Raw genomic sequence first — 13,121 nt, 5'->3', positions numbered from 1 at the left:
TAACAATACCATGTTTTTAACTTGTTCTGACTCTATAACCACGATGTGAGTAGAAGAAGAGAGAAAGAGGAGAATCTTATATTTCTCTCACCTCCCTCTTATGAACAAGAGGCATTCCAACCAGTTTTTCTCTGCTTATGTCAAAAGAACTGCCATTGGGTTTTTTGGAAGTGCAAGCACTGAATATCACAGGGAATTTATAGATCTGAAAAGTTTCAGGTGTTTGCATAGGCCAACTCAAAAGAAAATCTGCAGTGGTTTATATGTTTTTCAATTTTCTTCACAGGAGAAACTTCTATTCACTGTTGTGTTCTCATTCAAAAACAGCAATTATCAGGTTCCTGACAAAGGTGTACAAATACCTTATGGTGTGCAAAGCTATAATTTTAAGAATCTGTTTTCTGAGCCTTCACAATACTTCCTGTATTGGTTAAATATGGGACATGATGGAACAGCCGTGCTGATTTTTGCATTGAGGAACACTGAGGTATAGGAGATGGAGGCTCACTGACAGGACAGCACTGTGAGACTGCTGCGCCAGTAGAACATGCAAAATTATTTCTGTTCATCTGTATCTAAAAATGGTATTCTGGCTCCATTTACAAGCAGAGTAAACTAATTAATTAAAAACCTGGGGTGTAGGGCAAGGGATAAAATGATTTATAGCCTTCATCATTTTACCCAAGGAATTTTGCAAAATTTTATCTTCATAGATATCAGGGAGGACAGAAGGGAGGAGAATTTTGTCTTGTGACTGTATGCGCTATGAAATATTACATTGTAAATTGATGGCTTCAAGATATACATATAAGTCAAAATCTGTAACATCATGACTTTAGATGTTGTTTAATCAAAATTAAATCCCCTGAAAAGCACCTTTTATGAGCAATATAAAGAGATTTTTTTTGTGCCTGCCCTCTGCCTGGTTTTTATTTATATACAAAACAAAAAATACGTTCTGAACATTGATATGCTGTCAGTTCAGATTTTGATTTACATCAGAAGCGTTTGCATTTCCTCCAGCTTAAATATCTCTGATGACTGTTAAATATATATTAAACCTAATTACATGTGTTTTTAAGATGTGAATTTGTATCGTAATCTGAACTATTGCCTGGCTATTGCAAAAATTTAGGACTTCTGGATTATCCAGTTACTTTAATGCACACCTTTAAAGCAGAGGCAGATTTTTCACTATAAAGACTTCATTTGGGCCCATATCAGCTTCCAGAGGAGATGCTGCCCGTGGGAGGAGTCTTTGAGGGTGCAAGGAAAATGAGTGAATTCATTCCAACACAGGCTGTGAGTGGGGAAGGAAAGCAATATGATGGGAAGGTGTCTGGACAGCTCACTACTTTTTTTTTTTTTTTCCAGATTTTATTTTGTTTTGAAGTTCACATGAAATAGACAAAATATTAAAAAGAGTTGTACCAGGCCATGGCTCTATTTCCAGAGGTGGGCATGAAAATATCAGCAGTCATTAGTATCACTCCTGGTGTCAGTAACACAAAACTGAGAACCTGAGCCTGAGGCATTATTTCTACAGATTTTATCAAGACATATATTTTGTTTAAAACTTTGATAAAAGAGATCATGTAGGGTGGAAGGTCAGAGTGTAAGTAACTTTTAATATGATTACAGACAGCTGCTGCTGCTTTACTTGATTTAAAACTTTCAGAGATAATTATTAAAGGTGTTTTTTTTTTTTTTCAGCATATTAAATAGATTCTGTTTTCTACTTATATGCTTACTAGAACCCAAGTAAGTAGGAGAGTTGCCAGTTATTTCAGTAGGAGCAGAATGACCCTATATATAGTACAGAAACAAAATAACTCAAACTAGTTGATTCCCACAAAAGGGAATCACTAATTTTCCTAAATAAGAATTTCCTGACAGACAGCTGCACAAAATTACTATTAACAAATTTTGGAATCTCGTCTATTCTCGCTGGTGCTAGTGAAAGAACAAAAACGGACAGAATTTTGTTAATCTTTTCACGGTCAAGATCTGTGTAGTTACAATGTACAGAACGTGCTACAGATTAGTAGTTGCATCCAGAAACCCAGTATTTTGAAAGCCTTTTTAAATGAAGTTTGCCTTGTTTTCCCATAAGACTTTTTCCCAGAGATGAATATATCTGGCTCTCATTCTGGTGTCTTATTCTTTTTTTAGCTTCCTGAAATGACTCATATTCAGACACGGCGACCCTGGTTGATGTTTCTTCTACAGAACCTCGGATTACTATTAGGCTGGCTTTGCCTCGTACTCTTGGCTATATATGAACAGAAAATTAAAATATAAGTTTTCTTTTGGAAATCTTGAAGTGCCACTTATGACAGTGGATAGTTGTTCAGTTTTGTCACGTCTGCCATAGCAATATATAAATTAAGTTTTCAGGATTTTTATATCTGAACAGTAGATAACTATGTCAATTAATTAACTTATTGTTCAGACCTTGGATTTTTTCTTGTAAACGTAAATGTTTAGAAATATGTTTTATTTGTTACTGAGTTTCCCAGATCCCCATGCTCAAACTCACAGGAGCTTCTGATTAGTTTTTATTGAGACTGTTCTGGTTGAATGCTCTCAATGATCACTGCCAGTCTGATCGAAGAAACGAATAAAGCACATTTAAATGCAATAAAGTGAACTAACCATAGTTGAATAATTCGAAGCAGGAAACTGTGTTGTCTCTTATGTAAGAAATAAATATATTTATACAAAACTAAAAAGTACAGCAAAACTAACTGTTAAATTGCATATAGCAATCTGTTTATAGTATCTGTCTTGTTCACTTTGCCAGCATAATGATCCTTGGTTGTCTTGCTGGTCCAGTGAGCAGGTAAAAATGAAAAGTTCTTGAACTAGAAATATGGTTTCTTTCCCTCAACATCCCTTCCAGTCTTCTCAAATCAAGAGAATCATCAAGCCAGATGTTGCTTTTAAGCCATCATTAATAAAAACCAGTAGTGCCTTCCAGCAATGCCCTCTTAGAGACTGACTTCAACTGCTTCTAACCTGAGGGTTTTTTTGATGTAATTAGTCCTCTTGGTTTCAAGAGAATTCTGCATAGGTTACAGATGACTCATTTAATTTTGCATTGCAGAGTCAACCCTGAAACTAATATAAAAATTCTGTTCTAATTCTGAGGTGCTGAGTGGCTTCCAGGCAGTACTGAGCAACCTTCATCACTGTGATGTCTATTACTTACACACTATGAATTACTGGCATAAGAAACACTCCCCTATCTAATTTATGTTTTTATGTGAGAATTGAAATGAATTCCTTCTTCCTGCTCTGATGAACTGTGAAAATAGGGACAGCAAGTTACAGAACAAACATATTTTCTTTATGCAAGTAAATGCATCTTTTTCTTCCTTGTTTTAATCTATCTTGAAAAAAGGCTCCCTTGTGATACTGTATGTCTGTCTTACAATGTGTTTACTTGACAGCTCCTACTGGAGGTACAATTATTTCTATATTACAGAGAAGATCATGCGTTATTCTGGAGCACGGTCAGTTCTCAGAGAGATATGCTACTTTATCATCAAAATCTAAAATGAAATATATTGTAAATCTTATGCAATAGCCTTGATTCATATAGCTGTGGATCCCTAGTCATCAACAGGCTACCTTTGGGAAAAATGCTGAAGATAATTGTAAAGGTTGTTATGCACCCATTTTCTGTGCCTGTACGTTAAGAGAATCTGTAGCAAATACTCCAGTGCACATCTAAGTGTATATTTACATACCTTCAAACACCTTGTCCTAAACAATTTATCCAAAGTCACACAGGAAGTTTCTAACTGACTGAGGAAATGAACCAAGTTGTTTAAAGTCTCAAAGTAAAATACTAACCTGTTTTATGTAGGTGTGCAAATGTTATGACTGCTTTTTCTGTTGGTTTAACTTTGAAGGCTGCCTAGTCAGCTGACAAGCCTTAGCTTCTCTTTTCAAAGTTTACATTTTTCAGGAGTTTGTGCTTGTTTTTATGAAGGTAAGATTTTTTTAAAAGCAGTTTTCTAGTATTTCATCTGATTGTATTGGCACTGATTCAATGACCTTCAGCTGTGACAGTCAATTCAAGCAATAGCAGGACACCACTGGACGTAAGCAAAATCTATTCCTGTATCAGATGGTGTAAATGAACATTGGAAACTTTTGTTATTTCAAAATGCAGAGCTACTGTAATTTGAATTCTTATAGGTGGCTTATGTTCACTACAACAGGAAAAAAGGTTACAAACATAAGCATGTTTTGGCAATATTGTGATATTCTGGAATTGTTTTCTATCATTAATGTGTCTGAAAACTGGCACTTAATTTCTGTCAGTGTGTTCTTTGAAGATGCATACAAGCAGAGGTTCACACTGAAAAAATTTGTGTACATACAGTGTTCGCGTCTCTTTGGAAAATACCATCTTTTGACTATGTATATATGTCAGATTTCTTGATCACATTTAACAAGTATATTCGTACAACTTCTGCTGTATGTGCAAACACATTGAACAGAATGCCTGTAACTTGTTTCTGCCACAAAGACAGTGTGCATCTGTATGAGAACCATTCAGTTACATTTTGTGGTGCTATTAACTCTGAATACCTGACATCTCACTAGTATACAGAAGTTTGAATTCTTGTGGCACCTACGAGAGAACTTTTGTCACTACCAAAACTGATCCCTCTGCTCTAATTCAGCAGCTTTACGATTGGATACTGAAGATGGAGAAATACCTGATGTAAAGCAAGACTAGGCTATATTTCATACAGGGTACTGGAAACTATTTCTATATATCACTGAACTGGAAAACTAAATCAGTTTAAATCAAAGAGATCCACCTGTAGGATTCATCTTTTTGCCAAATCCCAAGAAAAACAATTGAAGAACATGGGTTTATGAGAAGGTGGTGCAAAAGTATTCCTATGATGCATTCTCTTTTGTTTGTTTTAAATTCTGTAGAGTTTATTCATAGAGATTTCAAACAAGGCTCTATTTAAAGCCAGATATTTCTTTCTGTTCCTCCAAACCTAACAGCCAGAACATATTATGCCAATGTTTTCATTGAGTCAAATCCTGAGTAAGGGCTGCAGAACTTCATCACTTGCAGCTGCTAAATCATGGTTGGGTATCTTTCTAAGAGGTATGCAATTACTCAAACAGATGTTACGTGTTTGATGGAGAGATTACTTGGTGAAGTTTTACAGACTGTTGGGCAGTTCTGACTAGATAATCATAGTGTTCCTTTAAAACCCTAAAATATATCAATCTGTAGAAACAGGAATTTTTCTGAAAGAAGAGGGTTAGCATTTCTCTCTTTCATCTATCGTAGTTTTCTTGCACTCATATGATTAAAAAAACAAACAAACCAGAAAATATCTTGCTTTTTTACATATCTTGGTTTTTGACATACATAGAAAATGGGAGATAAAAGAAGAGGTTTAAAGAATTTTTTTGTTACAGTATCTTTTCCTGGAAGTTAAGTAGTAGAAAACCTCATAAAAAATAATTCTAATTTCAAACTACAAGGGTAAAAGTGTTGACTTTGTACCGCTTGTTTTGTATATGTTATGCATTACCCAGTGACTTTTAAGATAAATAGTACCTTCTTTGCAGCCAGCTATCCTAATGCCCTTAGAAAGTTTCTGGAGCTCATCTGCATGTTTTAAATACTGCCATCTATTCCATCCCTGTATTTTATGCTTTAAACATGAAGATGGCAATTCGCCAGTGAGGAAAAGAAAGGTCTTTTTTAATAAAAGAAAACATGGCTAGATTGGTATAACAACATACCCTTAGAAAACATACTTGTTTTTCTTTCACCTTGCATTGGAGAAAGCATATTATTATTGTAATAATTTATTAGCCTGCATTTAGAAACCAAAAACAGGTTTATGTCAAGCCAAGATTAAGGCTGATAATTTATAACAAAAGAATGATTTGTCAATGTTTTTAGCTTCTCTTGCTTTACTGTAACCTGTTGTCAAATCTTCCTTTCATCTTAAAAATTATCTGCCTTCTATTGTGTTTGCAGCCTTAGGAATGTGACTACAGAAAGTACAAGCAGTAGTTACACAATGGCTTTAACCAAAACAGAAAGTCATGGAATGTGTTTTACTAGAGCCACCTTCCTTTCCTTCCCTCAAAGGAGCAAAAAACCCATGTGCAGAGCCACTGCCGTGAATCATGCAGTACGAGCCTTCATCCTTTTATGTCTCTGATAAGAGGGCCTGCAAAGTGGGATACATGGCACAGCAGCCCAAAGTCAGTGCTAAGCTCCCTGGTGTGGGGGTAGGAGCACAGAGGGCTGTACAGAACACCCTAGTCTGTGGATAGGACACAGAGGGCTGGCTGCTTCCTGTGTGGAAATGGATGACAGGAGGCAGTGAGGGCCAGGTGGCTACAGAGCTCTCCCTGAGAGGCCTGTGTGCTGCTCCCACGTACTTCAGACCAGCACTTTAATGGCTGCAGTGCAAGGATGAAAGGTTTTATAGCTGCGGCGTCCTGTAGAAGCTCAGTTCAGGGCAAATTCCCAGACAGATCGTGTTGTCTTGGTTTTGGAGGTCAGGGATATCATAAAAGTAGTTTGGCTGATAACTCCATGAGTGCAGGCTCCTGCTGCGCACCCTGCAGCACCCCAGCATATGGGATGACCCACAGGAACATCATTTTCCTGCAGAGGAATCTCCCATGATGCTCTCATTAATAAAGGAGAAGGCCTCAACTCAGGGCTGGTGTGGAGATCTTGCCCCTTTATAGCACACCCATGTGCACACAAATGAGGCATGGTGTGGCAGTCCCTTCTTCTCAGAGTCTCAGGTCTGATGCACAGAGTGCTAAACATGGGACTACCTAGCAAAACAAATCTGCCTAGCAATCATCTACATGTTGGTCCAATATAGCACTGACCAGCAGTAATTCTGTGTGATATGTGTCAAAAATTTTTGTCCTATTGAAGATGACTTGGCAACTCTCCCTCATCCTTCTCCTAAAGTTGAGCAGAAACTTGCCTGGACTATCACGTGACAGAGAAAGGTAGGTATAAGGAATTGGACTAATCATTTACTGTGGTATATTCCAGGCTTAATTTAAGACCACAACAATTTCTGCACTCTTTCTGTGTCTGCTAATGTTGTGATAAAGGCACCAGGGCAATGCCTGTGCTGGTCTGCGGGGTACATAATGTGCAAGCAACGCCCATATCCCAGGCCTGGCAATGGTTTTAGAGTATTCTAGCTGTCTCTGCCCTTGCATGTCAGACATGGCATCCACTGTCACAAAAACTTGTTGGTTTGTCTGCCCTATCAGCTGCTTATCTCTGCTATGCAAATATCATAACCCATAAATCAGTCCTATAAAAGGACTTATTCTTCATCATCCACACTGATGAATGTTTGTTCAACACTGGAGCAGTATATTGCAACTACTTGTGACTTGTGAAGTTCAAAAAAGGCAACGCAGCATTGGAAATTTCACTAAGAACTACAGATGTAGAAATTATTACCTACGCCATAGTATCAGCAATTTGATTCTCCTCAGTTGAGAGAGACTGCTATGAGTACCAGGTGCAAACACAAGTTATTTTGTATCCATGCTGAACTGTTTTGGAATAGCTCTGGTGGTCTTGGGTGGTTTTATTCCTACCATCTGGTACTCTCTTCTGCTTTCAGTACTTCAAAAGTCATCTACATATTTCTGTGTAAATGTTTAGTCTTAGCTCTGGAGCAGGAGCAAACCTACTTTCCAGCTGCTGTTTCAATCCAAAAAGTGATGAGAATTTCATTTGTTAAATGTGCACACAGAAGTAATCTATATATATGATACAGCAGTTCAGCAGTAAATAGTTGTAATGACTAGAACATTTAGAAAAGCAGAACTGGACAGTATGCATCTGGTCATTTAATATGCCCAGGTCAGTATAGCAGCACTCAGAAAACTTGACATCCACAGATGAGCTAAAGACATGCATGCAATTTGTTCCCCAGGTGCTATTCACATGAGTCCAGTGATTATTAGAACAACTTTGTCATTCTCTTGGAGCTCATTGGTGACCATTTCTAATGGAACTTAGACAAGGCTTTAGAAGGAAAGATGCAGTGGAAAATAAGGCTTCTTTTATTTGGTTAAGAAATGAATACAAGTGGTGATACACTTTAAACTGCATAATGATTCATCATCCTGCACAAATGCAAAGCATCTCCTTTTCCACTTGGAGACAAACATGGCAAAATAGATACATACCAGAAAAGTCAGAACAAGGAAATGTCCAAGGAAGAAGTTCTTGTAGGTGACAGGGCAAATACAAGTAGAAACAATAAATGTGCAAAGTCAATCAGCTCGTCCTCCTTGTAGTTCATTCTCTTTGGCAAACATAAAAGCCGCGCAATTCACTGTGCATGTTAGTGGAAAATGTCATGTCTAAGAAGAAGAGTTTCAACACTGGAAATAGTTTAAATATTACAAAACAGATGACTTTTAATAACTCTTAAACTTGAGATATGCATTAAAAATATGATCCATATGTTCACAGCCATATATTTTGGAAAATACATATTCATAGTTGATGAAACCAGTATAATTTTATCTGCAGAATTTCAATTCCATCTCAAGTAATAAGAAAGAAACAAAGCTTATGAGACCATATTCTAACATTTCCCACTACCAGAAAACCTACTTTTTAATTTGGCTTGCAGCATTTGCAATTAGCAAGAATATGCCATTTTTCTAGAAACAGAGCAGCTGACTGTCTGGCATAGTGTTCTGTGGCATTATTAGGGAGCACTAAGAAAACAAGATTGTTGCAGTCTTTTCTAGTGCATAATGTTTTAATATGCCATAAAAGTTCTTAGGCTGGATGGCACTTAATTAACCCTCCATCTTCAGCATTGATTCTCCTTTACGGAGACATGTTTTTTTTAGAAATAATTCCAACATACTTCATTGAAGAGCAGTGATTTTTTATTTCTTTCCTTTTCTCTCCTCGCCTCCCATTTCAAAATATAAGCTCTACTATGTGCTAAATCTCAGTATTTGTGGACAAAATCTAATTTGTTAGAAGATTTTTTTCAAGGTATTTTATAATTATAGTGTATGTAAGACCATGGTCTTCATTATGGGGAAGTAAAATTGGAGCAAGATCAGTTCATACCCACTTTTTTTTTTTTTTTTTTTTGTATCAGAAAACATACTCAAGCTTTCTGTGCATAGAAAGCATACGAAAACACAGAAGAAAAATAAAAAAGATGTAAATGACTTTGCAAATACCAGCACTGGATTTCAGCACTCAGTCTACAGCAGAATGCAAGTGATCAGATCTCCTGCACTTCTTTGATCACACTTTTTTTAAAGCCTTTGCTTCCCAGCTGACACATTTTAGCTAACAATGGGCATGTGCCTAACCTTTGGTTATTCTTCAGCATAACAATTGCTAACCACTTTCACTTTTTCAGTATACTAGTATTACATATGCAGACAGAGAAAAACAGTTACTAACAATGGACAGTCATCTGATTTGGGGAATATAAACTGCAAGTTGTTGATGATCTGAACTAAATACTAATGAACCAAAAATACAATCTTGAAGCTAATGGTTCAAGTATGAATGTTAACCATAGCTTTAACAAGAGTGGTTTGAGTCTCTCATATTCGAAATATTTAATCTCTCCCTCTTTCTTCAGAATTCACAACATAAAACATATGCCGGATACAAGAGATTAAGAATAAACCTACAGGTCTCTATCTTAAGATTTACTTTTATGTGCATTTAAGATGGTTATTGAATAGTAAAAAGTCCCTTCTCCATCTTCTGCACTTATCTATGCCCTGATTATTTCAGGAAAGATCAGATTTGTCAGAGAATGTTTAAGCCTGTTCCCCAGCAGTCAGAATTCATGGCTCACATGGTAAGAAACAGGAAGTATTGCCAGAAGAGATATTCGTGTTCACTGTATATGTGTTTATAAATTAGCCTCAGATTCAGTCTTTGCTCTCTAATTCTTTTAATAAGTTAAAATTACTAAGAATTATAGCATGTAAACTACTTCTGAACTCTCGGGAGAGTTTTTACTGATGAGATGTTATTAAAAGGGATAATTTCTGATTCGTACTGTATTAAAAATAAAACAAATACAAGCTTTTTCACGTCTTTATAACAAAATAAAAATCCCACGTGTCTGCACAGGGCCTCTATTGCTGTGATCTACATGATAAGGAGATCATCTGAAATATAGCTGACAACTGGCATGGTTTCTCAAGTACTGATGTTTCTATGCAGTATGCTTGATGAAAAACACATTGCACGTTCATTTATCTCCTACGTCTACTTAAAATGTAAGATATAAACATCTCTCCTATGAACATACTCAACAAAACTATATCTGGTTTGCATCCTTCAGTCAATACCATGACATTTCTTTAGCTAATCAAGCGTGGAGCTGATTTTTAGCAAAATAGAAGCAAACTCAATTTGTTAAACTTAACGTGATCTTATAATATACTTCCAATAAATTTAACATTGTGGTTCTGACTGCCTTCTGTTATTGCTTTCTGGTGACAGACACACTAGTGCAGATACTTCTTCCATAATTAATCTACTCCAAGATGAAGGGAAGGGAAGGGGGAAGAAGGAAGGGGGAAGAGGAGGGAAGGAGTTGAAAGTAAACTTCTAAATGACACAGAGCCATACTGTTTAATAGCTCTATTTTAGCTTTATGAAAATTAAATAAGAAAAAGCAAAACCCCATGTAATGAAAGAGAAAAGTGATGCTTGATATCATTGTGACTACTAAGTAATTATAAACTATAGCATAGTGGTTTTGGCAGTAAATTACTTCTCTTACCTTTGCCTGTTGTTTATACCCTCACATACTGTTACCAGCCTTGCTTTATATTGCCACAGGCTCTAGAAAGGGGAGGAGAAGGAGAGGTGAAATGAACTGCAGTTAATTCATCCATTCTAACACTCGCAGCCAGTCCACACCCCTGCAAATTATCACAGCTTATGCTGTACAAATGGTGTTAGAGCCACAGATCTTTATGTTTAAAAGTTTCAACAAGTTAGCATTTTTTGATAAATGAAACCAAAAATCTGCAAATTCTATGTGCTACCTACCATTTCCAGCCATCTCAATTTCTACCAAAGCTACACGAAGAAGAGAACGAACCAAAAATCACTTCATTAATAACCTTTTTTGACACTCTGAAATTCAAAGAAAAACATCCTATTTTTGAAAGTTAACAGTTTAATTGCTATCAATATGCTTCTTCAGCTTCCTGCACTGTGCAGTTCTGACTGTGCTGTGAGCTTTCCATGCTTTTGTTAATCGCCAAATGTGCCCATCAGATAAAGTTTTCTATTTGGATAGCACTTCTTTTCTTTCCAAAGTTGTTCATAACTCTGGAACATAAGCTTAAAAATGCCGAGTTGCTAAGAAGTCTCTTTATCTGAGCGAATAATTCCTCAGTTAAAGCGATAGACCCCTACAATTCAGAGATTGCCTTGAGGAAAACTAGAAAGAAATTTGAGTTGAGTTGAACATGAGTGATGAACTACAATAGTGAACCTAATGTAGCTCAAAGTTGAAGTCAGTGCATTTTAATCGTTTAATTTAATTTAATGCACACTGTACAAATCACACACCGTTAGATTAGAATAGTTTTCAGAGCGCCTGGTTTATTTCTGTAACAGTTTCAGGCCTGACTCCTATGTGGAGTCTTTGAAATTCATCTGCACAGAGAAATTCTGGACTCCTGCAAGGACTCCAGAGAGTCATTTCAGCAGCAGTACCAGCTGAGAGACACCAGGGCTGGTGTCCCCCAGGGACCAGATACAAGATGAGAAATTTCTACTCACTTGAGAGAATTGGTATAGCGTGATAACATGAAGAGCTGTGATTCCTTGAGAAGATCTGTAAACATTTTTGGGTGTAATGAAAGCAGGATCTTTGCCTTTTTCTATTTCAGCAGAGCAGAAGAAAACCAGCAGTCAGGTAAAATACGAGACATGAGAAGACTACAAGATGTTTAACAGGGCAGACTACATGTAAGGAAATGGTTCTCGAACAAGTAAAAGCTTTTCTATCTCTGGAATCTGCTGGCTGTGACTTGGTTACCTCCACAAGCTGCAGGAGAAAATGCAATCAGTTTGCAGCCCATTGGCTATGGTAGACCATGTCTGTCACAGATGACTTTGACCAGTTGTTCTCTGTGAGGACAGTAATTGGGATATTGCTCCTCTATCTAGCTGAGTCTTTTCATAAGGCATGTTAAAATTTAGTTATTATATATACGAGTTATAATTTAAAATTTAGCTATTATATATATTACAGATAATTAAGTATCTGGCAGATTTATTTGAGAGAGAAATCAAGGAGCAGACAGATTAATAGGTCATTTGTTCAAACAGCATTTGTATCATTTGAAAAAGAAACTACAAAAAATCACTGTAGTTCACCCTGGTGTTCAAAGCTTTAACAGCAAACAAGTTTTAACAGGCAACTCTCAAACAGCACATTCCTACTCAGGAAATTTCTCTTAAAGGAACTTAAGCTTCTTCAACATGGCAACATTCAAACCAAAGCTTCATTTTTCAAACTTTAAAAATTAGAAAGAAAAAAAAAAAAATTGAAATTGGGCGCAGCTGCTGTGGGTAAAGCCTAAGGGAGCATGCTACCTAAAGCACCATAGCAAGATCAAGATGTTGGAGCTCTGGTGAGGATTTGTGCTGTTTTAATGCTGATATTAAGTAAGTGCTCTTATTTTAGACACTGAGAAGAAAACATTAAGTGAATTTAGATGGCTCTCGCTTTATGAAGCACTCCTCTTAGCTGAGTGGTATATCTCAGTTAACCTCATAATTATAGAGACAGAAAAAGGAAAAGATGTTACTTTGCTTAGTAAAAAATTATGAGATTAATGAAACATAAAAGAGGAATTTCTGCCTTCTTCTAAATATATGTCAGTTTGTAAATTTATCCTCTAGCAATAAAAATGGAATTATTTATTTCTTGCCATCAAAATGTTCTCAGCATTAATAATAGTAAATGTAGTTATTTACTCAATGTTTCTTCTGTAAAAGCCAAAATTAAGTAATTAGTTTAACAGATAAATGAAGTTTACAAATGTCC

At 36.4% G+C, this 13,121-nt stretch overlaps 1 protein-coding gene and 1 long non-coding RNA gene across 2 annotated transcripts in view; one reads left to right on the top strand and one right to left on the bottom strand.

Moving 5' to 3' along the window:
- Positions 1-2,621, top strand: part of SLC39A12 (solute carrier family 39 member 12) — a 31,354-nt gene extending 28,733 nt beyond the window's left edge. Inside the window, exon 12 of the mRNA XM_085227322.1 lies at positions 2,173-2,621. Within this exon, the coding sequence (XP_085083448.1) occupies positions 2,173-2,301 (129 nt within the window). The 3' untranslated portion in view covers positions 2,302-2,621. The remainder of the gene's footprint in view (positions 1-2,172) is intronic.
- LOC109368202 (uncharacterized) overlaps positions 1-11,306 on the bottom strand; it is a 58,342-nt gene extending 47,036 nt beyond the window's left edge. Inside the window, exons 1-2 of the long non-coding RNA XR_014884222.1 lie at positions 11,108-11,306; positions 10,836-10,897 (exon numbers count right to left, since the gene is read on the bottom strand). This is a non-coding gene — a long non-coding RNA (uncharacterized LOC109368202). The remainder of the gene's footprint in view (positions 1-10,835; positions 10,898-11,107) is intronic.
- Between the last annotated feature and the right edge of the window lie 1,815 nt (positions 11,307-13,121).

The sequence above is a fragment of the Meleagris gallopavo genome, chromosome 6 (assembly GCF_905368555.1).
Source record: "Meleagris gallopavo chromosome 6, MGAL_WU_HG_1.1, whole genome shotgun sequence".
Lineage (NCBI taxonomy): Eukaryota > Metazoa > Chordata > Aves > Galliformes > Phasianidae > Meleagris > Meleagris gallopavo.
Note: the sequence above shows the minus strand (reverse complement) of the source record. Positions and strands in the feature narration are given on the sequence as shown.